This window comes from Salvelinus namaycush, chromosome 13, assembly GCF_016432855.1.
Source record: "Salvelinus namaycush isolate Seneca chromosome 13, SaNama_1.0, whole genome shotgun sequence".
NCBI lineage: Eukaryota > Metazoa > Chordata > Actinopteri > Salmoniformes > Salmonidae > Salvelinus > Salvelinus namaycush.
Window position 1 is genome coordinate 10,413,026 of NC_052319.1, and position 27,505 is coordinate 10,440,530.

A 27,505-nucleotide genomic window follows, 5' to 3' on the forward strand; every position below is an offset into this window, starting at 1 on the left:
CCCTATTCCCTTTATAGTGCCCTACTTTTGTAAAAGTAGGGCACTATAAAGCAGGGGTGCTCAACTCTTACCCTACGAGGTCCGGACCCTGCTGGTCTACCTGACAATTAATTGCACACACCTGGTGTCCCAGGTCTAAATCAGTCCCTGATGAGAGGGGAACAATAACAAAATGTAGTGGAGGACAGTAACATTAAAGACCAGTTTACTGAAAAGACTCGTAAGACAACACATATTCGCTCTAGCGTTATCATTTCAGCTGAGAGTAGGTTGTTTGTCGTGCTGGGAAGTCGCAGAGCTGACATCATTGGTGTGGATTTCTTTAGAAGCCCTCTTCTCCAATAGCTGTCAAAGCTGCATCATTTGGAGATAGAGATAGATTGCATTTCTGTGAAGTACTGACTTAGCTGCGAGGTGAATGTTTTTATATGTTTTTGTTTTGTTATTTGATACAGATATAGTTGTAGTTTCGTGGTGTAGCTAGTTTCATTTTGGAATACAAAAAAATACATCAATGGAGCTGGTGCTGCAAAAATATTGACAAACCTCTCCATCAATGATATTTTATTGGACAGAGCAACAACGTGGTATGATGATGGTGTCTTAAAAGAAGATAGTCATCTCCAAGCCCCTAGCTGTGTCTGTCTGCTTCTCTTTAGCAGAATGAAAACGGCAGAGAGTGGATCAAACAATGAAATAGTCATTTTGCATTGAGATTGTCAGTCTAGGTCAGGTTTTTTGTGTGTGAAATGGTAGTGTCCAAAGTGCACATTTGTTTGAAAAAGAGCTAGGCAATTAATCATGTCTTGCAGTCTTATTTCCAAAGCAAATTAAAGCAGAGTTTCTGTCCCCAGACATTTTTTTAATTATTTTAAAATAATTTTTTTATTTAACCAGGTAGGCCAGTTGAGAACAAGTTCTCATTTACAACTGCGACCTGGCCAAGATAAAGCAAAGCAGTGCGACACAAACAACAACACAGAGTTACACATGGAATTAACACACATACAGTCAATAACACAATAGAAAAAGTCTATATACAGTGTGTGCAAATAGCGTAAGGAGGTAAGGCAATAAATAGGCCATAGTAGCGAAGTAATTACAATTTAGCAAATTAACACTGGAGTGATAGATGTGCAGATGATGATGTGCAAGTAGAAATACTGGTGTGCAAAAGAGCAGAAAAAGTAAATAAAAACAATATGGGGATGAGATAGGTAGTTGGATGGGCTGTTTACAGACGGGCTGTGTACAGCTGCAGCGATCGGTAAGCTGCTCAGATAGCTGATGCTTAAAGTTAGTGAGGGAGATATAAGTCTCCAACTTCAGCGATTTTTGCAATTCGTTCCAGTCATTGGCACCAGATAACTGGAAGGAAAGGTGGCCAAACGAGGTGTTGGCTTTGGGGATGACCAGTGAGATATACCTGCTGGAGCGCGTGCTACGAGTGGGTGTTGTAATGGTGACCAGTGAGCTGAGAAAAGGCGAAGCTTAAGCTAGCAAAGACTTATAGATGACCTGGAGCCAGTGGGTCTGGCGACGAATATGTAGCGAGGGCCAGCCGACGAGAGCATACAGGTCGCAGTGGTGGGTGGTATATGGGGCTTTGGTGACAAAACAGATGGCACTGTGATAGACTGCATCCAGTATTCTGAGTAGAGTGTTGGAGGCTATTTTGTAAATGACATCACCAAAGTCGAGGATTGGTAGGATACTCAGTTTTACGAGGGTATGTTTGGCAGCGTGAGTGAAGGATGCTTTATTGCGAAATAGGAAGCTGATTCTAGATTTAATTTTGGATTGGAGATGCTTAATGTGAGTCTGGAAGGAGATTTTACAGTCTAGCAGACACCTAGGTATTTGTAGTTGTCCACATATTCTATGTCAGAACCGTCCAAAGTAGTTTTGCTAGTCGGGCGGGCGGGTGCGGGCAGCGATGGGTTGAAAAGCATGCATTTCATTTTACTAGCGTTTAAGAGCAGTTGGAGGCCACGGAAGGAGTGTTGTATGGCATTGAAGCTCGTTTGGAGGTTTGTTAACACAGTGTCCAAAGAAGGGCCAGATGTATACAGAATGATGTCGTCTGCGTAGAGGTGGATCAAGGAATCACCCACAGCAAGAGCGACATCGTTGATATATACAGAGAAAAGAGTCGGCCCGAGAATTGAACCCTGTGGTACCCCCATAGAGACTGCCAGAGGTCTGGACTACAGGCCTTCATATTTGACACACTGAACTCTATCTGAGAAGTAGTTGGTGAACCAGGCGAGGCAGTCATTTGAGAAACCAAGGCTGTTGAGTCTGCCGATAAGAATACGGTGATTGACAGAGTCGAAAGCCTTGGCCAGGTCGATGAAGACGGCTGCACAGTACTGTCTTTTATCGATGGCGGTTATGATATCGTTTAGTACCTTGAGCGTGGCTGAGGTGCACCCGTGACCAGCTGGGCATCCTGTCCATCAAACAATATTGTTCAGCAATATTACTTTATGATATTGATTATTTGTAAGCGGATCCGTTTCTCACTTTGTAAGATAGGTGTCTCTTGTAAAATGTGTTTCTTTATCCACTCTCATTGTTTTTCTCTTGCAGAACCCCTACTATGGCTGGAGGGTTATTCTCTATTGACCGGACATATTTTGAAGAAATTGGCACATACGATCCAGGGATGGACATTTGGGGCGGAGAGAACTTGGAGATGTCTTTCAGGGTGAGTGGTTAAGAATAGAGGGCTCTGCCGGGTTATTATGACAATGATTGTGTGTGTGTGTGTGTGTGTGTGTGTGTGTGTGTGCGCGTGTGACCACATGTGTGTGTGACCACTTGTATGTGCAGATCTGGCAGTGTGGCGGCTCGCTGGAGATTATAACATGTTCCCACGTGGGTCATGTGTTCCGGAAGGCCACCCCATACAGCTTCCCTGGGGGCACGGGCCAAGTCATCAACAAGAACAACAGGCGATTGGCCGAGGTGTGGATGGACGGCTTCAAAGACTTCTTCTACATCATATCACCAGGTACGCTACCACGCTTCCGTTTTAACCTGTTGTCTCTCAGCGGGTGGGAATGCAAACCTGGGTTCAAATACTATTTGAAATTATTTAAAATACTTAAACTGGGATTGATGGACCCACTGGGCACAGACGTCAATTCAACGTCTATTCCATGTTGGAAACAATGTTGATTCAACGAGTGTGTGCCCAGTGGGGAGTTTCCTGGCGCAATGGAACCAATAGAATTATTGGAAAATGTAAAACCCCGCCCACCTGGCACTCCAGGCAGACTAAAGCAAACTAAAGCGATGTAAAATATTTTAAATAGTAGTTAAACCCAGGTCTGATGGAGTGGCAATGCATATGGTCTAGGTGTAAATCGCTCAGCTCCGAGCATGTACTTTAATTGTGAAATCAGCCTCTAGCTATCATGTTGGGTATAGACTGGTTGGTTTTTTAGCAAAAAAAACGATGCGTCAGCAACGAAGGGGCAAAACAGACTGGGTTGGCTAAGATTGTTGACATGTAAACTCCCAGCTAGCACATAATGTTCTGAGAACCATATGTATCTTAGAGCTTGGTGAGAGCGTGGTTGTCCTTTGGTTGTTTTGCATACAACCTTCCCACAACGTTCTGGGAATTGTGCAGGATGCCCAGCTCAATGATGGCATGTCACAATAGAAAATAAATGTGTTTGGATGATTAAAGCCTAAGCAAATTAATTTCCATGTGTCCTATCTGTGCTTGGAGTTCACAGTTAACCAAAGCTAGCAGTGTTATTAAAAGTCTTATTGAAACCTGTTCTCAGAACGTTATTTAAATACCTTCAAATAACCTATAATATCCCGTCTTATAATGTTAATTAAACCTCACAGGAAAACTTTCAGGGAACCATAGTAAAACTTTTTTAGATCCTCCCTGCAACCTAAAAATGCCTCGTTCCCAGAACAGGTGAAATGTTCCCTTCTGTTCTCAGAACAATTCAAAAACGTTCAGTTTTGCTCGTCAGGAAACGCATGTCTTAGTTCCCAGAACCAACGGGAAACTAAAACGTACAGTACGTTCCCACAACATCCAAGGAACCAAATGTTATAGCTGGGCTATATTTCGTCTCTAAATGTTTATTGAAAACATAAATACAGGTGCACAATGAGCGCTTGTTGTCTCATGCATTGTTACAGTTGTTGGTTAGCTAGCTAGAGAATTTGAGCCATATTAGAATAAACATGACCTCAGTCAAAACAAGACAAGGTATCAATAACAATTATACAACGAGTTGAAACGAGCCCACTACAATTCCCAATATGGCAGCTTCGTATCATTGTTGCTAGCTATTTGACCCTTCGGAATCGTAACAACATACGCCTTCCGGCCACATCAATGCGCGCGCAACCCGTCTATAAGTGTGTGGGTTCTGAAAATAGGCATCTCCTGTCGTTTTGCATTCACCTCGTGACTGTTATTATTCTGCTTACATGCATAGAATACATAGTATTGGCCTATATTGGTTAGTGTAGCCTCCTATACCAATACTATGCATGTAAGGCACCATAAGACCTATCGCTTGTCTTAGAGGAATATTTTTTTATTTCACAGCCAATTCCTCATTACTGTATGTTTTTCAGGCCAGGGTCATTTCTCCTTTGTACTGTACTGTATGCCTTGAGCTCCGTAACTAGAGGATATGTAGCAAAATGGTTAGAAAGGGATGCAACCTGTACCGTATCTTATTAAAAAAATTATATGTATATTCATTTTATATATTTGTTTGTTTTTGGTATTTTTTATTTTAGGGGGGGGGGGGGGGGGGGGGGGTAGATCCGCTTTCATATTGCGGGTAGATTGTAGCTTCCAGTACTGTATCTTGCTATATTTGACCTTCCTACTCTGGCTCACGTTGCTTCTCCTCCTGGTGTCATTGAGTCTCAAGTACAATATGTCTACGCTCTACTGTTCTTTGCATTCGTCTTCCGGTGAGTTTCTACGCTGCTCTGGACGTGCCAAACAAGGCAGGGCATTGTGTTATGTTCACCTGCATTTCTCCACACGTTGATCTTTTATTCATTGGAATAGTGCTGTACTAAGTATCTTTCAAGATGTTCGACTGACGATTTCCGGAAATTGCGTTCACGTATTCAAGGGAGACTGTTGCTGTTTATGATCTCATGGGAAGCTCAGACAATGTTGTCCCCACAGCCTAGCGATGCAATACGATTGGCAAGAGATTGGCAGCTGAGTATCCAAGTAATGTTGGAGCCAAGTTATGAGATTAGATTTATGCAGTGCCTTGCCAATATCTAGTTACATTTTGCATGAAAGGCACCCTTTCCAGGTTTCCAGAATGCTCTTTAGTCTGTCTTCTGAGGAGTCAAGGGGGGCCCAGTACCCTAAGTGATTCCGGAAAAAGCATACTCGCAGTATCCGGTCGGCATTGAGTGTCTGCTCTTCCAGGATATAACGGGATGATCAGGTCAGGGCAGCTCCACTGTTAGTGTTTATCACAAATGGCACTCTATTCCCTTTATCAGGAGTGGACAAACGTTTTTGAAAATATATATACAAAGTTATTTGAAAATATATAGGTCCATTATCATTTCTACATCATTTCTATCTATTCTGAACAAAAATATAAATGCAAAATGCAATTTTACTGAGTTACAGTTCATTTAAGGAAGTCAGTCAATTGAAATAAATGAATTAGGTCCTAATCTATGGATTTCACATAACTGGGCAGGGTCGCAGCCATGGGTGGGCCTGGGAGGGCATAGGCCCACCCACTGGGGAGCCAGGCCCGGCCAATCAGTGAGTTTTTCCCCATGAAAGGGCTTTATTACTTCTCAGTTTCATCAGCTGTCCGGGTGGCTGGTCTCAGATGATCCCGCAAGTGAAGAAGCCGGATGTGGAGATCCTGGGCTGGCGTGGTTACACGTGGTTTGCGGTTGTGAGGCCGGTTGGACATACTGCCAAATTCTGTAAAACGACATTGGAGGCGGCTTATGGTAGAGAAATGAACATTACATTCTCTGGCAACAGCTCTGGTGGACACTCACTTTTATTTGTATTGCTTTAAAAAATTTAAAATCTTATTAACACTTTGTTCTAGCTAGTTATTTGTGTAGGTAGCTATCAAGTAAACACAATGATATAGTAACTTGTTGACTTAACTCTAGAATGCCTACTTCAAGTGTTTTAGTACTAGTCTGTAATCTCAGGACTTAACCTCTGCCTTTTTTTTCAAAACTTGAGACATCTGTGGCATTGTGTTGTTTGACAAAAAACTGCACAGTGGCCTCTTATTGACCCCAGCACAAGGTGCACCTGTGTAATGATCATGCTGTTTAATCAGCTTCTTGATATGCCACACCTGTCAAGTGGATGGATTATTTTGGCAAATGAGAAATGCCCACTAACCGGGATGTAAACAAATTTGTGCACATAATTTGAGCGAAATAAGCTTTTTGCGCGTATGAAAAATTTCTGGAATCTTTTATTTCACCTCATAAAACATGGGACTTTACACTTTACATGTTGCATTTATATTTTTGTTCAGTGCATTTTTAGATGTTCAAGTGTGGCCTGGAGTGTTTTTTTAACCCAAAATAACATTTTGGCTTTTAAAAAAATTCAAACCTCCCGCCTGTCGAATTGAATGGGCTTGCGGGCTCTTCTCTCAACAATGGTTATGCTGAAAATAAAACCGATGTTAGCACAGTCTCTTTAACCCTTTGCTGCAGTGGGCTAATAAAGGGTCAAGCGGGATGTTTTTTGGAAGTCTTAAATTGGGTGTGAGTCAATAATCTGGCACGGATTATTTGACTTTGTTGATACAATTATTAGTCATTCTCCAATAATTCACATTCCTCTAAGGATGGCACTTTGTGCTATAACAGCAAACATAACCTTGACAATTGAAGTGCAGGGCTTTTGATAATCTAGACTAGAAGCAGCCATTGAACATGTAATGATGGAGAGGGTCTCTCTAGTGTACAGCTTTGGCGGTGCAGTCAGACAATAGATACCGGAACACTAAATTCATTGGTATTGCAGCCACAGCTGCCACACCCACCAACCAAAAGGGTGTTGCGTGTAAGCAGTAAGGGTTCTTGTTGTCTTTTGCTGATATTTCAATGCATGTGTCTCTGTACTTGAACCAGGTGCTGTACGTATCAAGCATCTCAAAGTAGAAGTGCTAATCTAGGATCAGGTCCCCTCTGTCCATTCATTCTAATCGAAACGTCAAAACTGATCCTAGATCAGCACTACCAGTCTGACATGCTCGATACATATGGCCCCTGGTCTTGGTTTGTGTTGCAGGTGTGGCCCGGGTGGACTATGGAGATGTGTCCTCTCGTAAGACCCTACGTGAAGTTCTGCAGTGCAAACCCTTCTCCTGGTACCTGGAGAACATCTACCCCGACTCTCAGATCCCCAGGAGATACTACTCACTTGGTGAAGTATGAAGTCTTTCAGATACGAAGTCTTTCAGACAATAGCCTTCAGATCTGAAGTCTTTCAGATACTCCTCTCATGACCCTGGATAAATCCCTAATGGCACCCTATTCCCTATACAGTGTACTACTTTTAACATGGGCCCGTAGGGAATAGGGTGTCATTTGCAGTGCAGGTCATCCGTTTGATATCATAAGACTGTAGTCCTACTTCTCTTTAAAGTGAGTCAGAAGGACCTGGATATTCCAAACATTGAAACTGGACGATAAATAACCTAATGCGTTTGTTTAGTTGTGGTTTCAAACCCAAGCACAGGATAGAGTTGGCGAACAACATTCTAGCTAACAGGTTAGCACCAGGCAAAGAGAGGAATGGTCTTGATAACATACAGTATGCCAATAAAAAATGCCACGATTGATAGTGAGCATGTCAAATAATGTGACCGGTTGGGAGTTTGGAGAGATGAGGTTGTAATCCCCAAGTTGAATTCTGCTGAGGCTTGAGGATTTTACAGCCTGCATCCAATGTACTGCAGTAAAAGCTGTCTATGGCACGGAACTGCAGCAGCAGCACCCTGAGTCTTCCCTTCCCCTCTCCTACCCTCCCGTCGTCTGCTCCTTGATTGACTCACTCCATAGCACACATCCCACTTTTAACATCCCCAGTCATTAGCTTTTATATAATTTCATTAGGAACAATACCATTCCTGCATAGTAAGCAGGTTGTACAACACCTAGCGTATAGCCTAGGCTCTAGGAGTATATTAGTTAGATATTAGATGGCTCATTAAATAATAATTTGGGGTGGGAATTTGTGGGAATACTTAGATCACCACAGATCTGATTTATGTAGCCATTTGCGATGCTAAGCAAGGTCCCTAATTATGACTTACATCACTGGTGAAATATAGGCAATGAGTTTAGATTGCTTGTTTTATTGAACAGTAAATATTTAATTAGATTTGACATCTGGGCCACAGAGAAAAGCTTTTCATTTTGACACCTGGAAATGAAGTGGCAGTGTTTGATGAGAGGATACGCCATTTCTTCTTCCTTTATCAACGGTGGCTTTTGTTAGCTGTAAATATGCCAGAGTGGATGGAAGGATGGTAATTATGAATCCAATGTTTTTATACTCCTTTCTACCCCTAGATCAGAAATGTGGAAACAAACCAGTGTGTGGACAACATGGGCAGAAAGGAGAACGAGAAGGTTGGCTTCTTCAACTGCCATGGCATGGGTGGGAACCAGGTAAGGAGACTGCAGAAAGAAGAGAGAGAGCTATGGACCTTTCCCAGAGGAGAGAGCTATGGACCTTTCCCAGAGGAGAGAGCTATGGACCTTTCCCAGAGGAGAGAGCTATGGACCTTTCCCAGAGGAGAGAGCTATGGACCTTTCCCAGAGGAGAGAGCTATGGACCTTTCCCAGAGGAGAGAGCTATGGACCTTTCCCAGAGGAGAGAGCTATGGACCTTTCCCAGAGGAGAGAGCTATGGACCTTTCCCAGAGGAGAGAGCTATGGACCTAAATTCCTAGGTTTTCCAGAAATCCAAATTGGAAGATTCACTGAATCAGGAGGGAATTAGCAGGAAAAATCTCTGAATTCTGGGAAGTTACCAGAAATAGTCCCGTCCAAATCGGCCATGTCAGTAATTTTTTATTGGCAGGAAGGTTATTATCCCAGCCCTAAAAGCCTACTGTTTTCGGGCAAACTCCCAGGTTCTCTGATAATACTTACCCCGTGCAAATCGTCATCCCTGTGTTTTGAGGGATATTACAGAGTTTAACAGGTGCTGCACCCAGTTTGGTTAAGAACATGGGGAACAAATTGATGTTTAAAACAAAGTGCTATGCACGTAGCCTACAGACGAATGATCTGTCTTGCCACATATCAACTTTCCTAGTGCGATACTTATCTTTTGAAAGATGAAGTGGACGATGAATGAATTGATAAATTGCCAAATCCGTCAGGTAATCAAATGTCTGCATAGGTTACAGTTCATGGTTCTTCTTGATATGCATTACTATTTTGACTTTCTCCAAACTAGGCGATTAGGGCAATATTAGGCTATCCCTAGACATTTGAAAAATCTCCACGCCTAGAAGAGCCGCCAGGCTTCCGTCATAACGGTCAATTGTGAACGAGGAAGAAATAAATAACCACAGGGGCAGTTTGGTAAAAAACGAATCCCGGTCCGAATCGTCCACTGGAAAAACGGACGTGCTGGGGTAATAATTACATAACCGGCGTTCTATAGTAATACTAATCCGGTGCGAATAGTGCTTCGGAGAGATACTACTAGGTTTATGACCGTCTCGTTTTCTCTGCCAGGTGTTCTCGTACACGGCTGATAAGGAGATCCGGACAGATGACCTGTGTCTGGACGTGTCTCGTCCCCATGGCCCTGTGGTCATGCTGAAGTGTCATCAAATGAAGGGGAATCAGATGTTTGAGTATGACGCGGAGGTAAGACCAAGACTCCCCCTGTATAACACTGTGTGAGTCATGACAGGAGGGTTGTAAACTGGGATTATGATGCTTTTGCCACACACTGATTGTCCAGAGTAATTTATTCACTATTATTACATTGGAAGAGATGTCATATGTATAATGACACACCTGTACTAATACATCAAAAAAAGGACTTTGTCAAAAACGTAATGATTATTTTGAGCCACCAGATGGTGCTACATGTCAGGAGTTGGGCTTCTGTTCAACTCCTGAACAATAGCCTTCATTCTGTTGCCCTGTGCACATTGCAGTCCATAATATTCCCCATTTATTAAAAATGTTCTCCTCTCATGTAGTATGTTGGCAAGTGGGAATATGATTTCGAGGTAAGCTTGCTGACCTGGTTCTCGTGAATGTTGTCATCTAGTTGATGTAGACAGTGTGTATAAGTCCTGTGTTTGGTAGGTAGTAGTACCTTGTGGTTGTAAGGCCAGTGTTTATCTCTCATTAGTCCGTGAAGTCCTGTGTGACGTTGTGTCAGTAGTCAATAGGAGTGTTCATGTTAATGCTCTGGGGAATGTGACCTGTTAGCCAGACCAGGGGACTGATCAGACTCCACTCTCCAGTTACGTACCTAATGAAATGTGAGTCCCACACTGCACTTCATTGACTCAGACATAGTTGCAAAATTCCATTAACTTTCCCAAAATTCCGTGGCTTTCCTGAAATCCTGGGTGGAAGATTCCTGGAATCCTTGGGAATTTTGGGGAAAGTTACTGGAATTTTGCAACAATATGGCAGTAATGTTAGACACTACTGAATGGCTCATGATATTCCAACAGATTGGTTTTCATTTCAATGGTCCAGGACTGAATAATACAGTCCTAGATATCTCCATAATATATCTAGCATGCAAATCATCTATGCTAATTCAAGTGCTATTTTTGATGCGCAGCAGACTTTGAAACAGGCACAGCGTACTATCACTGCACCAACAATAGGGCATTTGAATTCCTAAAGGGAAACCGTAGGACACAGCGGTTGTGTATTCTCGAAGTAACCTTAATATTAACAATTATTATCAATATATTTCTTCCACTGGGACGGACACATTCCTATGTTCTGCCTGCTTGAATATGGTGTCACCTGTCAGTGATTAAGATCTCTCATGTCACTGTCGACTTAGAAAAAAAACCATCTATTCCTGTACAACCCTAGATCCAGCTATTTTCGCTTTTGACTTTAGTTATATATATATAATATGAAACGTGAATAATTCATGCATTAAGAAATGGCCCTGACATATACGGCAGTGGGGTTTCAATGCCACTCTCAACAGCCTGATTATTTTTAGCAACGGTGTGATAGGCGATACTGCTGATCCCAGCCGTACCATTAACATTTCATCTGGTCATCATTTTCAAGCAGAGAGAAATACCTGACTTTAACATTCTCCGTATTCCAAGTGGTCAGAGCCTGTGCTTGAAGTGGACTGAAATAGGTGTCGGTACTCACTTTGGGTACTCGTTTATATTAAGGTGCAGAAACGCTGCGATATTTTAAAGCCACTACTCAAGCAGTAGAACATTTGACGTGCCGGTACTTAGTAACAGTGTGTACCGGAGCAATTCAAGCACTGGTCAGAGCCATCTCTCTACTCACCTCTATTCTCAATCCCTCCCTGCTCATCTTTTAGGACTGTGGAATATCAGTCCCACCACACTACAAGTCCCGAAAATGTCTATCAAACTAGGAAATCTGGTTGAAGATTTTCTGATTGTACGCAAAGTTGGTTCCGTTCTGAGCGACACTCCAACATGGTCCAACTGTAACCTTTGTCCTCCATTAGATAGGTTGTGTAGAATAGTTATTTTGGAAATGGAAGTATACAGTACTGTTGATGATCTTGTTGGTCCTGCCTGGCCTGAGTACTGGCTCTGTCCTAGCGATTCTCACTCACTCCCATCTCCTCTTGTCTGTCCATGACATGTCCATCCTCCATCCGGATGTCCACCCACAGAAGCACACGTTCCTCCACATCATCACCCAGTCGTGTCTGACCATCAGCAGGCTGGAGGACGGTACTTGGGGCCCCACGGTGGAGTACTGTAATAGTAGCCCCTTGCAAGCATGGGTCATGAGGAACTTCACCCGGCTGGAGGTGTTTAGGAAGCTGTACTACAGCCCCACTGATTACTTTCTGTAGGGGCTGTCTTCCTGCATGGGTCACCGCAGGTCAGTATTGTACTACCAGACCTAGTGGAGGTCTTAGTGTGTAGTAGTCTAGTGCGTAGTGGTCTAGTGTGCCAATAAAATTAGCCCGTCCTGCTATATCTCTGCTCACCAGCCATTACTGGTGTAGTTGGTGAGTGTGTAGTCGTCTAGTCTAGTGGGTAGTGTCTAGTCTGTAGAGCTGGAGTCGTGCGACTATGTGGTGGAATAGGCTGTCACGTTGCTTTAGTAAGCAGCTGTTTTACCTCACAGAGTGTCTGTTTTCATTTCCTTTGCCTCAGCCTTGACATGTTCTTCTTGGAGCTTGAGCCGGTTGGGATTCGGAACGTTTCTGTCGTTAGTCAAAGTGTGCCATTCAAAGCAGTTTCAAGGGCATTTAGTAGCATTTACCACTGATCTTTTGATATGAACGCTTAATGACAGGAACACAGAGACACATAAGGTGCTGTATACATGGCGCTATCTGCAAGACCTTTATCCAGCCTTCTTCTGCACCAAATTAGATCTCATTTCACATTTATTTTCCTACAGTACATTCATATTTTATTTTGATACAAAAAAAAAAAATCCCTGGCTGTAGCCCCTCATACGGCGGTGCTCATTAAATGAGAGCCGAGGAGACAAGGTCGTTTTTAATTTCAGCTGATTATCGAGCTATTTGATGGGCAGATTGAAATGGGCTCGCCTTTGTTTACAAGTTCTTTTGAAGTGATCCCTCTTTCATGGCGCTGGCCTCGGGAAAATGGGGGCTGCATTTTGAACACACGCCATAACAGCTGTGTTCAGCTTGCAGCATGTTCTCATTGTCTGAGGACTGAATTTCAATCACCACTCCTCATTTCCATTTGACCTATCAATATTCTAAATCTAGTCTGGATGCTCGCTGCAAGTAACTACAGTCTTCTGTTTAATATATGTAGTGTATTTCTATTTGTCATTCTCATAACTTTAGCCAGTTACCTCTTTACAGTACCTCTGTAATTCATTGGAGTTTATTTGTCTGTTAAACAGCCTGTGTCTGCCTGGTAAAGACCATATTCACGGCAGTGTGCTTTCCTTTTCAGACTACTGTTGATTAAATTGGGTGAGTTGCGTTCAGGGTTATTGCTCTTTGTAAAAGTGACGGTGCTCGAGCAGCCTGCTGTCAGATGGCCTTATTCCCTGTTCTGTTCCTACGGTGTTCACCGTCCTTCAGAGTAACACTGCAAGACACTCTCTGAACAAACAATATTGCGACCGCCACCTCAAATGCCACCCTATTCCCTTTATAGTGCACTATTTTTGACCAAAGCTCAATCAGGCCCTGGTCAAAAGTAGAGCACTATAAAGGCAATAAGATGCCATTTGGGATTCGCACACAGTTTCCTATCTGATCGTCGCCTGCTCCCTCCAATGGCAAAATGCCAAGAAACAAATGTCCATTAAATCTGTTGGTACGGTGTTGATTTTCTGTTACATGCCAGGCTCTGTTTTAAAGCGTAGTTAGTGTCAGCACAAACACACATTTTAAAAGAGATCCTGCATCTGTCAGCGAGTCCGGTCGTCGACTCTTCCTTGTGAAGGACAAAGCGGATAAATGTTCTTCGCCCTGGGCCGACTCCTAGAAACTATCTACATTTAATTAGCAGGTCTCAGCTGTGCACACACACGGCACAGAGCTCATGAGCCACTCGCTGGGACTGCCTCGGCTGTAATGGGACTTTTTATTGCCACTGAGGAGCAATTAAATAATTATGAGCAAAGGACGCATCCCCTACATTTCTAATATTTTCATTAAATATGGATTGGTTTTCCTCTGTTCTATTTTCTTCATGCTCTCTTTTCTGCACTGTGGAATGGTGGGATCTTGCAGTGATGGCAAAAATAGTACCTTTATCATTGCCCTGGCCATGTCCTTATGATTAATAAATAAGCTTTAGTGTAGTGAAGGTTCATACTTGACCTTACCATCAGGTACAGGACTATAATGGCAGATATTATAATTCTGGTTTGATAATGTCATAATATTGCTTTTGAGAACATCAAGACATGAATATGTTTCATTCATTTTAAAAAGCAGAACATTGTATTATTAATACATTTTTTAAACCTTTGACTGTTAAGTGCACCAAAACCTGCCTGAGTGGTTTTACTGTAATGCCGGGTCCATCTCCTCTCCAGTGAAGTCATTTTACACCGAGAGAACAAAGAGAAAGATAGTGGAGAGTGTGTGTGTGTAATGGTCTGTGTGTGTGAGGTGCTCTGTATGCAGGTAGAGTTTATTGAGGTTTACCTCACGACCCCAAAAACAAAACATCTTGGTTTGTCCTACCCATTCAAAACATAAAGGCTGAATACAGAACTGGAAACATCCTCTATAACTTCAGGATAATCATTGCCTGAAAGTCAAAGACAATAATTGCTGCAAAGTCAATATATTCAGCTACAGTATGTGGACCGTTTGACATTTTTGATTCAGTGGGTTCTTAGTCATGACTAAAACCTTGCCTGATTGCAACAAAGACATTGCACCTGCGGTTTACCAGCAGGTTACCTCTGGATTTCTTAACACGCTACTAAAGGGAGATTACATAGTGCTCCGAGCTAAAATAACCCTGGTTGCAATGAAAAAGCAGCGGAATAAAACTAGTAAACCAGCCGATCTGACACTGTTACGGTGTCAAGCCGTCTTAATACTAGACAGCGGTAAAGGCATGGGAAATTGTCATTTTTCTGCGTTCACTACTCCCACCCCAATGAAGAAACATCCTATCAGGAACAGCAAAATCAAAATATGAAAAAGATAAATAGCAGAATGTGACATATTACAATGATTTGACTGATGATAAAGTAATTGAAGATCAGCTTTTAGCACATTGTAAATTAAAGTAATATGGATTGCAGAAATGTGTGATACAGTTGAAATATAATTTTAAAACCAGTTCAAAACCCTCGTAAGTCATCACAGTAAAATAGAAGGATGTATTGCAAAAGGAATTAGTAAAATGGTAGTGTACTGGGAAAGATTGGTAGTCTGTGGACATCTGAGGGTTGGAATTGAGATTGGAGTGATTGATTTGCCGATACACTTGGAGTCCAGTGTGATTAGGAAATAAACTATGTATCTATGCGCATTTTTATGTTTTCCACCAAGGGAGAGGGGTGTAGGGGCATAAAAAATATATATAGACAGTACCAGTCAAAAGTTTGGACACACCTACTCATTCAAGGGTTTTTCTTTATTTTGACTATTTTCTACATTGTAGAATAATAATAAAGACATCAAAACTATAAAATAACATACGGAATCATGTAGTAACCCCCCCCAAAAATATATATTTTATATTTGAGATTCTTCAAAGTAGCCACCCTTTGCCTTGATGACAGCTTTGCACATTCTTGGCATTCTCTCAACCAGCTTCATGAGGTAGTCACCTGGAATGCATTTCAATTAACAGGTGTATAAAGAATAAATAAAGAAAAACCCTTGAATAAGTAGGTGTGTTCAAACTTTTGACTGGTACTGTATGTGTATACATGTACAGTTGAAGTCGGAAGTTTGCATACACCTTAGCCAAATACATTTAAACTCAGTTTTTCACAATTCCTGACATTTAATCCTAGTAAAAATCCCTGTCTTAGGTCAATTAGGATCGCCACTTTATTTTAAGAATGTGAAATGTCAGAATAATAGAAGAGAGAATGATTTATTTCAGCTTTTATTTATTTCATCACATTCCCAGTGGGTCAGAAGTTTACATACACTCAATTAGTATTTGGTAGCATTGCCTTTAAATTGTTTAACTTGGGTCAAACATTTTGGGTAGCCTTCCACAAGCTTCCCACAATAAGTTGGGTAAATTTTGGCCCATTCCTCCTGACAGAGCTGGAGTAACTGAGTCAGGTTTGTAGGCCTCCTTGCTCGCACACACTTTTTCAGTTCTGCGAACAAATGTTCTGTAGGATTCAGGTCAGGGCCTTGTGATGGCCACTCCAATACCTTGACTTTGTTGTCCTTAAGCCATTTTGCCACAACTTTGGAAGTATGCTTGGGGTCATTGTCCATTTGGAAGACCCATTTGCGACCAAGCTTTAACTTCCTGACTGATGTCTTGAGATGTTGCTTCAATATATCCACATAATTTTCCTGCCTCATGATGCCAACTATTTTGTGAAGTGCACCAGTCTCTCCTGCAGCAAAGTACCCCCACAAAATGATGCTGCCACCCCCGTGCTTCGCGGTTGGGATGGTGTTCTTCAGCTTACAAGCTTCCCCCTTTTTCCTCCAAACATAATGATGGTCATTTTGGCCAAACAGTTCTATTTTTGTTTCATCAGACCAGAGGACATATCTCCACAAGTACGATATTTGTCCCCATGTGCAGTTGCAAACCGTAGTCTGGCTTTTTTATGGCGGTTTTGGAGCAGTGGCTTCTTCCTTTGCTGAGCGGCCTTTCAGGTTATGTCGATATAGGACTTGTTTTACTGTGGATGTAGATACTTTTGTACCTGTTTCCTCCAGCATCTTCACAAGGTCCTTTGCTGTTGTTCTGGGATTGATTTGCACTTTTTCGCACCAAAGTACATTCATCTCTAGGAGACAGAGCGCGTCTCCTTCCTGAGCGGTATGACGGCTGCGTGGTCCCATGGTGTTTATACTTGCGTACTATTGTTTGTACAGATGAACGTGGTACCTTCAGGCATTTGTAAATTGCTCCCAAGGATGAACCAGACTTGTGGAGGTCTACAAAAAAAATTCTGAGGTCTTGGCTGATTTCTTTTGAATTTCCCATGATGTCAAGCAAAGAGGCACTGAGTTTGAGACTCAAATGATGTCAATTAGCCTATCAGAAGCTTCTAAAGCCATGACATAATTTTCTGGAATTTTCCAAACTGCTTAAAGGCACAGTCAACTTAGTGTATGTACACTTCTGACGCACTGGAATTGTGATTCAGTGAATTATCAGTGAAATAATCCGTCTGTAAATAATTGTTGGAAAAATGACTTGTGTCATGCACAAAGTAGATGTCCTTCCTGACTTGCCAAAGCTATAGTTTGTTACCAAGTAATTTGTGGAGTGGTTGAAAAACGAGTTTTAATGACTCCAACCTAAGTGTATGTAAACTTCCAACTTCAACTGTATGTGCCTTCAGAAAGTATTCACACCCCTTGACTGTTGCAAATTATGTTGTTACAGCCTGAATTTAAAACAGGTTACATTTGGTTCACTGGCCTACAATCAATACCCCATAACGTCAAAGTGGAATTATGTTTTTCGATTAATACATTTTTTACATAAATTAAAAATGAAAGCTGAAATGTCTTGAGTCAATATGTATTCAACACCTTTGCCATGGCAACATAAATAAATTCAGGAGTAAAAATGTGCTTAACAAGTCACATAATAAGTTGCATGGACTCACTCTGTGTACAATAATACTGTTTAACATGATTTTTGAATGACTACCTCATCTCTGTACCCCACATATACAGTACAATAATCTGTAAGGTCCCTCAGTCAAACAGTGAATTTCAAACAAAGAGTCAACCACAAAGACCAGGGAGATGTTACAATGCCTCACAAAGAAGGTGTTAGGTTCTAATTCTCAAAGTAAAACACTCAATGGACCTTATGAAAGCTTAACCAAGTTTATTCTGCCCAGAGGGTCAATACAGTTGCATTCAGACAAAAACATGTTCACACAAGCACTCATATTTAACCGTAGGCTGAGTCTCCTCCTACCCACCTGTACAAACATTGTTCTTTACTGCTAGGCAGGACACTAAGTGATGCTGGCATAAACTTTTATTTCTCCCTTAAGGTGACCTGACCTGACCTCAACCCCCCTCCATCACTAATCCATGGCTCTCTCCCCTTATCAATGCCTGCCACATGTAATCGCTTCCCTTCACTCAACACATTCCAAGCTTAGTTGCACACACTATATACCTTCCTCCTATAACCATTAACTTCTGGTGTAGACCCTCTAAACCCCAGCACTCCCTCAGTGACATGAATAAGTATATTTCATATTCTACGAATCCAACAAAGGGCACCTATTGGTAGATGGGTAAAAATAAGAAAAAGCATATATTGAATATCCCTTCCTAACTCAGTTACCAGAACAGGAAGGAAACCGCTCAGGGACTTCACCATGAGGCCAACGGTGACTTTAAAACAGTTAGAGTTTAATGGCTGTGACTGTGAGAGGAGAAAACTGAGAATGGATCAACAACATTGTAGTTTCTCCACAATACTATCCTAATTGACAGAGTGAAAATAATTAATCATGTACTGAATAAAACAAGGCACTAAAGTAATACTGCAAAACATGTAGAAAACCATTTCACTTTTTTGTCCTGAATACAGTGTTATGTTTGGGGGAAATCCAATACAACACATTACTGAGTACCACTCGCCATATTTTCAAGCATCATGCATCATGTTATGGCTATGTTTATTTATCGTTAAGGACCGGGGAGTTTTTCAGGATAAAAATTAAACGGAATGGAGCTCAGCACAGGCAAAATCCTAGAGGAAAACCTGGTTCAGTCTGCTTTCCACCAGACACTGGGAGATGAATTCAGCTTTCAGCAGGTCAATAACCTACAACACAAATCCAGATCTACACTGGAGTTACATAGCAAGAAGAGAGTGAATGTTCCTGAGTGTCCAAGTTACAGTTTTGACTTAAATCTGCTTGAAAATCTATGGCAAGCCCCAAAATAATTTCGAAAATAATATTGGGCAAATGTTGTTCAATCCAGGTGTTGTAAGCCCTTAGAGACTTACCCAGAAAGACTCACAGTTGTAAACATTTCCAAAGGTGATTCTAAATTCTATTGGGTGTTGAATACTTATCTAATCAAGATATATGTATTTTATATTTAATTAATTCTTTACAAATGTTAACATTTTTCTTCCACTTTGAAATTACAGAGTATTATGTGTTGATCATTGACATAAAAAAAAATGAATACCATTTTAAACCCACTTTGTAACACAATAAAATGTGGAAAACGTTGAGGGGTGTGAATAGTTTCTGAAGGCACTGTATATATATATATATATATATATATATATATATATAGGGGACTAGAAGTCGCCAGGTAATGTTTTTTGACTTAATTTCTATCTGCTAATTTCATAGCTGATCTATTCCCTAAAAAAAATACATGTAAAAAGTATAATATGCCACTGTAGCCCTGTACGAAATTACAACGTTTCACTATTGAGTGTTATCACGTTGTTCAGGAATATTTCCTTTTCCCCTCTTGGAAAGAAATGGTCATAATTCAATTCAGACGAGTAAAATCAATATTGGATTACATCAATTGGAAAGGATCAAATAATCCTACACCGTGATTTTTCCATTCATAAAATGTATAGGTAGGCTACACATGACCTGATGAAGATCCAACTCAGATTGAAACCTTGTCTTTTTTCTGCATCTGATTCAAATCACCATGGGAGCCTACCAGAGTTTTAGAAATGTATTTTTTCTTTGATAAGTTGTTCTGTCCTGTACCTGATAAATTGGATAGGCATATTTTTCTATTTTCTAGGGTATGCCACATTGCCATAGAAGATATTGTGTGGTAAACAAGGAAATTAAATACTTGATTTCAGTTTTACATAATGATTATTAAATATATAAATTGCCCTTAGGGCTCTATTCAATCCATATCATGGAAGTTTAGTGTTAAAGCGTGATTGAAATTTAAAGGCAATGTTCCCGCGTTAGTGGAGACTGCATTCACGGTAAAAGCTGCATATGTCGGCTCAGTCTATGCACAATCTGTAACGCTTCAGCGATAGATTGAATAGCGCCTGAGTCAGTTAAAATGGCAAGATCAAATTGTTCCGATGATAATACCCAACAGAGGGTGAAATAGTCTTGAAAATGTTGGTTGCAACAAATATTTTTTATTATGTTGTCAAGATAGTCGAGTGACCGCTCTAACAATGGAAATGTATTTCCTCAAAGATGGAAGGCAGGCGGGAGGAGGTGAGATCAGGTGGGACTATTCCAGCCAATGAGAGGGCAGATACGTGTGTGAACGACAAGTACAACTCCGATATAAAGTCGTTTTTTTCCAAAGTTGCCGAAATGACACATGCGTCCACTTATCATTGCATTCGTAACTACTTAACTAACCATTACGAAACTTCTATTTGATCTAATAAGCCTCACGTAGCAAATGAGCAATTCCATTTTTTGTTGACCAAATTCGACACTCATTGACCTCCATACAAAAATTCCTCACTTTGTGGTCTTATTTTCGTGGACAGAGTTTGGGCGGTGTAAACCACTTATTTGCCTATTTCTCTCTGGTTGCAATCAGGACTAAAATATAACCCTGACATCGACATTATGGAGCGGTAAATCAGTGGCGGATGATGGTTGCAATTCAAATCAGCTGTGCGGGTGATTTTAGCGACTATTGATGGTTTAACGAGAGTACAGCTGGCGATAATCAAGTGGCCAATGTTAGTTGCAACTATCCCAAATTAGGCTGCTAATGATTTCCCTTTTAACTCGAGGGTAACAATGCATATGCCTCTCAGTTATGCTACAGGAAAATCAATCGATCAACTAATCAATCAAAGATTTCATAAAGCCCTTTTAATATCAGAAGTTGTCACACAGTGCTTTACAGTTACCTGGCCTAGACCCCAAAGAGCAAGCAAAGCCGAGGTGTGAGCACAGTGGACAGGAAAAGCTCCCGAGAAGGAAACTCATTGCATTTGATCTAACCCATAAGCAATAGGACTGGAGAATATGGATTCTATCATTCTGTCAAACTATGATTCAAAAGCAGTGCTTAAGTTTAAATGCTAAACCAACACCCTGCATCGTTTGTTTTAGCTGTTAGTTCATCCAAATACAGTTCATGAATATCACAATGAATTGATCAAGAAGTAGAAGTCATCACTTTATTGGTTTCTGAAAAATAAAGATGATATTAAACACTATGGAGTTTGATAAATGGCAGTGGCACTTGGATTGGAACCGGTGCAATGGTCAGGTTACGTGAAATTAGAGCTCTTTGGCCACACACACCAGTGGTGGGTTTGGCGTTGAAAAACAAAAGCTTATGCAGAAAGGTGCCTCATACCTACGGTAAAATATGGTGGTGGATTTTTGATGTTATGGGGCTATTTTGCGTCCACTTGTCCTGGGGCCCATGTTAAGGTCAACGGCATCATGAACTTTACGAAGTACCAGGACATTTTAGCCAAAAGCCTGGTTGCCTCTGCCAGGAGGCGGACACTTGGTCGCAAGTGGATCTTCCAGCAAGACAATAACCCCAAGCACTAATCAAAATCCACAAAGAAATTGTTCATTGATGCAAAATTAACATTTTGCAATCTCCAGACATGAAAACCATTGAAAACCTGTGGTTTGAATTGAAGATGTCAGTCCATAAGAGCAGACGGAGGATATCAAGGATCTGGAAAGATTGTGTATGGAGGAATCCAATCTCATTAAACATTTTAGATAAAGGCTCAGTGCTAGTGTATCGAAAAAAGAAAAAAAAGGGGTGCCAATAATTTGGACATCTGTCTTTTAAGATTTCTTTTGTATTATTGTCACTTGTTAAAATATATCTTTTTCTCTCAGCAATTGTATTAGTATAAAATAATGTTCCCATTTTTTGTTGCATACAATATAGCTCAGTATTTGTATTATTCATTTTATACAGTATTTTTTGATCATCTTAATCAGGGTGCCAGTAGTTATGGACCTGACTATATAAGAAGTTGTACTCTTAACCCCACATACTCTATTACCATCAACTTTCAAGCTCATCTGATTTCTGTTCTACTGTACAGTAAGTCAGGCGGGACATATTGCCGGTTGAGCATTGTGTCTTGTCACCAGTTGTATGTAAAATGATGTACTGTACTGTGCTTCTACAATGGCTCTGGGTGATGACTGGTGTCCCAACACACACAGAGCTGTATCATATTACCTCTTACAGACCAGGGATGTGTCCCAAATGGCACCCTTGTCCATGTATAGTGCACTACTTTTGAGCAGGCCTCAAACCCCAAGTGGGTTGAGCTGGAGATTCATTGCATGGATACCTGTTCTGACACAATACAGCTAACGCTATCGGTTGGGCCGATAGATTCTTTTTTGATTATTGTCATTTTACAATATGTATGGTTGATAGAAATGTGTAATTTTATTTCCTCAGAAGTGAAACATGGCCAAATGGCAGGAATTGGATTCTACCCCATCTCTGCTCTGTATGGACATTTTGACTAGAGTAGTGACTGGCGACGGGGGTATACAATGGCAAAGTACAGTAACTCTGAGAAAGAGAGAGCAAGTGGCCATAACTGGTTAATTAAGACATTTTATGTTACCTCTCCTTGCCGTTAGTCTTGGGGCTTAAGTATCGACACGAGGAAACACTCAAAAGATTATCGACACGAGGAAACACTCAAAAGATTATCGACACTCAAAAGATTGATTTCTACAAAATGAATCCTCTTGAGGTAAAAGTCCAGAGATTCATTCAAGAGCCTTGATTTTTATCACAAAATTAATGTAGAAAGACTTGACACTTATATAGTGCAACATAAATCAGCATAATTTCAATACCCAATGATGATGTTTCTGTAAATGAAATGTAATCCACATACAACCTGCTGGAAAATATACTGCAAAATCTGTATTAGCGGGTGGAAGACATCAATTTCGAAATATCTCTAATCTTCCCAGTAACCATCTTTCTGGCTGTAAGGTGGAGCAGAGGCCAAGAACCCAGCCTATGTGTTCAATGCATAATGCTCATTCACCTTTGTGTGTGTGTGTGTGTGTGTGTGTGTGTGTGTGTGTGTGTGTGTGTGTGTGTGTGTGTGTGTGTGTGTGTGTGTGTGTGTGTGTGTGTGTGTGTGTGTGTGTGTGTGTGTGTGTGTGCCCGTTTCTGCCTCTGTCTGCCTGCGCCTCTCTCCCCAGCGGCTGACCCTGCTGCACGTCAACAGTAACCAGTGTCTGGACATGCCTACTGAGGAGGACAAGATGGTGCCCACCCTGAGAGACTGCACAGGCAGCCGCTCCCAGCAGTGGTTCCTCCGCAACATGACACTGACGCTCTGATCTGACCAGGAGCAGGACCTCCACCTTCACTCACCACCGCCCTGGCCAGTTTCGCCCCCACCTGAACCACTGCCCACTTCGCTTCCTCTGGCCACTACCTTTGCCTCGCTCCACCAGGTATCTTTTATCATGCACACGCTCCTGCCTCCTTCAACACTCGCAGGTGGGGGAAGAAGCAGGCAGGTAGCAGCCTGTGTTTTTTTTTTCATTTTATTTTTCATGGGGCTTCGGAGGCTTGGCAAGGGCTTTATCTGCGATTCTGATCCTCTCATTCAATCAGTATTACACACAGTGGCTGGCAAGAGGCTGGCGTGCACACTCTCAGCCAGAAATATCTGTATGGTTGAATCATATGAACGGGTCTGAAGTGACGGTGACTTACACTTTTACATATGGAGGAAGCTGGAATCAGAGTGACTATCGCACTGACGGTACTGTATATGTCAGATGGCTCTCAATCCTGGTCGTGTGTGTGTTCATAGTTGCGACTTTTGTACAGCAGCAGCACCAATAGCAGGACACCATTTGTGCGTCTGTGGGGTCTCACAGACTATGTACTCTGGCTCTGTACATAAGTGTGTGTTTAAAGTGTAACCCTGAAAAGAGATGATTCTGTTCGGACATTGTACACCCCCAATTCATATATATGTTGGAGCCACATGTACGTCTGAGGGTCAGGGGTAAGGGTTGCTGTTGTTGATGGGTACATATCAAGAGGCTGACAAAACTCGAAACATTAGAGGTGATACAGAACTCATGCATGGAGGCATATAGCTGTCAAATCTAATTTACCATTATCCAATTTGCATTACAAATGTAATTTCGGGAAGCTTTTTGCTTCAATGCTCATGGCATAAAGGTTTGCACTGTCCCTTTGTATTACAGGAAATAGATATGTCATGTCATAACACTGTTTCAAAACACAATTGTATATCTGAGGCCAAAGTTACTTGGATTGATACGGTATGCCTTAAGAGAAATGTCAATTATTGAATTGGTCAAGGAATGTGGAGAAAGGAAAAATCTTGACAAGCTTTGCCTCAAAGTCAACCGGAGTAGTTGTCACAGAATGCAGTTATTTGTTGAAATTGTTTCTACTGCACTGTAGCACGGTCCGCTCCCCAAACATTGAATTATGAATGTATCGTTTATTTTGGATACGTTTCCTTATTCAACTTATACATTATGTCCATCACTTTTCTTATAATAGTTCACTCATCATTTGCACGGTTCTTTATAACATATAATTTGCCCGATCTAAACATAAAGCAAAAATGATCTGTAGACATAAAAAGGCTGTGAGTGCATTTACAATGTCGGTTTGAATATCAAGTTTCTTGTTTATTTAATTAAGCTATTGTGAAGTCTAAAGCTCTCCGAAACATCTCAGCATAGTGAATCAATCAATTTGAACAATGGCAACAGTATAATGAGACTAAACAAAACTCATCATATTTTACCACTTTACTGTGCCATTTTGATCATCAGTCAAACATGCATCCTAAATCGTACCCTATTGTACTATTTTTGAGCAGGTCTCCTAGGGCTCTGGTCTAAAGTAGTGCTCTATATAGGTAATAGGGTACCATTTGGGACGAATACAAAATGTCTTGATATGGTCAACATTTTAGAAAACGTATCGACTATGTTTTTCAATGGATTGTCGAACCGGACCAGCTGACATCCGGTAGTGTAAATAAATAATGCCACCAACATGTTTTCATCGTCACAGTAACTGTACATACAGAACCAATTATTTTTCTAAGACGCTGTAAAACTTGAAAGCCCCGTTGAAATGTAGAACGTGGCTTGGTTATGTAATTGAATCCATTGCTGTGCGGCTGTTCAGAAATATCAATGGAACTCTGTTCATGCTTTCTAGGGGTTTATGAAATGTGCAATGTGTTTTAGAGGTTCATCAGCAAAAACCCACAAACTACCTAATGGACATTACTGTACTAAAACAGATTCTAACTATCTCAATGCTTGAACACTGTCATATCTATGCCTACTGTTTGTTTGGCATTCAGACTCAAATGAAATTAACTCTGTTTACGTTCATATATATTTATCGTTTAGTTTCACCTAGATTATCTTTAGGTGTAGGGTGAAGTTGCCCCTAGACTCATATCCCCCTAGTTAAGGTTAGGATTGGGGAAGAGGAAGCTGATCCTAGATCTGTACCTACAGTAGGGGAAACTTCACCCCGTAGCTTATCTTTACATGCATGGTACTACAATAGGAATGTACTATAGATTGTGTTTGAATTTTGAACTGTTACGCTGTACATGTATTGGTCTAAGCTGATGTGTGTTACCTGTTTGTACATTTTTGTAAAAACCCCCAAAAAGAAGAAATGAAAAAAGTATCTTGATGGAATCTGCCACATGTGTTTGATTAATGGGGGATGATACGAACCAATGAAACTGTGAACGACAAATCGAATAAATCTGTTGTTGATGAAACGTTTCTGTTGAAGCTTTTAGGGCCACCGTGTCTCCCATCTCCTCCTTAGCTCTAGGGATGCGTCCCAAGTGGCATCCTGTTTTCTATATACTGCACTACTTTTTGACCAGGGCCCATAGGGCTCTAGGTCCCTGGTCAAAAGTAGTGCTCTATAGAGGGAATAGGGTGCCATTTGGGACTCAGCCTTAATATCTACTAGGAGCCTGGTGGCACTTTAACCATGGCTCAATAATACGCTCATTAATAGTTGCTAGGTCAGGTCTAGGGTTAGCCTATGGAGAAGGTCCAGTATAAACTGGGGCCGGGATTCAATCTGATTGCCCTTTGCCGACAATGTGTCTTTTAAAGGCAATGTTCCCGCTTTCGCGGAGACCACATTCACGGTAAATGCTGCATATAAAAAAGATATATGTATTTTCCTTCTAGCACTGACTTTGATAGTAACTACTTTATTGCGGGAAAATGTACTTGCTATGACTGTTTATATGTGGTTGTCTCACCCGGCTATCTTAAGATGAATGCACTAATTGTAAGTCGCTATGGATAAGAGTGTCTGATAAATGACTCAAATGTAAATATGTCGGCTCAATCTGAAACTACCTTTTAAATGGCACGTTGTCGACAAAGCGCGATCAGATTGAATCTCAGTTGAAAATGGCTTCCAATAAGACTCGGTCTAAGGTTGAGGTCTTGACGACAAACGATTTCACACTAATTTGGTTTATAGAGGCCTTACATTGCTGGATAACTGTCTCAAAGCATATTTGCATAATATTACATGTAATGGCATAACTTAATTGCTTTACTGTATATTTCCCTTTTCCCCACCCACATCAGAGAATGGGAGGGTTTTTAGAATAAATATTTGTAAACCTCTCCAAGGCAACCACTCCAGTGTAATTAATGACTCCTCATGGGGCCCAATCTGAGTTTGGCTGCACAACACTTCAGCACCTCTGCACAGCGGCAGGCAGCAAGGCACTCCGAGGCAGGCAGGGAGGCAGGCACCCTAAGCTAGCATCAATCAGCCTGGCTCACACCTGCGGGCTGCTGCGGGGCCTGGACAGACAAATCAGGACACATGGGGATAAATAAGACAGCCACACAGGGCTGCCAGTCTATTACAGGGATGAGATGGTCTAAAATAAGAGCATAATGGAAGCCTTATCTGACTGGGCTCGCTGTGGCGCTAAGAGGTACTGCATGATTAGTGCCCCTCACCATGGAGACAGCCGGGGATTTAACGCTTTCACGTCTGTGTTCGTCTCCTGTAGCAGCATGGACTTACTGTAACAAAAAAAAAGGGATTGCAATTCCGACACGCCTGCTTTGAAAAGCCCCAACACTCACACGATTTATGGGCCATTATACACCAGCGTCCTCGGTCGTGATTATAGAGACGTTTCACATCCAGTATCCTGAAGAAACGGCAGTGCATTAGCTACTACATTCACCGTCCCCTAAATGTGTTCCGCTATTCACACCATTCATTTCATCTCCTTCCCAACATCAACACCCTCACGATTAAATGCAAGGGAGGAAGGCCACAGTCCTATACTGTGTTTGTCCTCTCTTTCTCCTCGTGTCTGATATGTACATGATCGTGTGTGTCTGCCAGCCTCTCTCTCCTTGCTAGTGCGCTCGATATATGGGATTTTATTCAGTCGGAGAAGTGAATCCAATAATGGGGAGAGAGGAGGGATAATCAGCACCCTGGATGCCCCCTTTCTTCTCACACAGGATCAGAGGTCCAGAGGAGTAAGCCTGCCCTTAATTGTTGTGGGGACCTGCACTTCCACTGTGCCCAGAATGAAACATAGCT

At 41.5% G+C, this 27,505-nt stretch overlaps 1 protein-coding gene across 1 annotated transcript in view; it reads left to right on the forward strand.

Annotated features, from left to right (window-relative positions):
* LOC120058225 (polypeptide N-acetylgalactosaminyltransferase 13) overlaps nt 1-26,540 on the forward strand; it is a 53,650-nt gene extending 27,110 nt beyond the window's left edge. The window contains exons 7-12 of the mRNA XM_039006729.1: nt 2,593-2,710; nt 2,836-3,016; nt 7,307-7,446; nt 8,593-8,691; nt 9,772-9,906; nt 23,077-26,540. Coding sequence (XP_038862657.1) covers nt 2,593-2,710; nt 2,836-3,016; nt 7,307-7,446; nt 8,593-8,691; nt 9,772-9,906; nt 23,077-23,217 — 814 coding nt within the window. The 3' untranslated portion in view covers nt 23,218-26,540. The remainder of the gene's footprint in view (nt 1-2,592; nt 2,711-2,835; nt 3,017-7,306; nt 7,447-8,592; nt 8,692-9,771; nt 9,907-23,076) is intronic.
* The last annotated feature ends 965 nt before the right edge of the window (nt 26,541-27,505 follow it).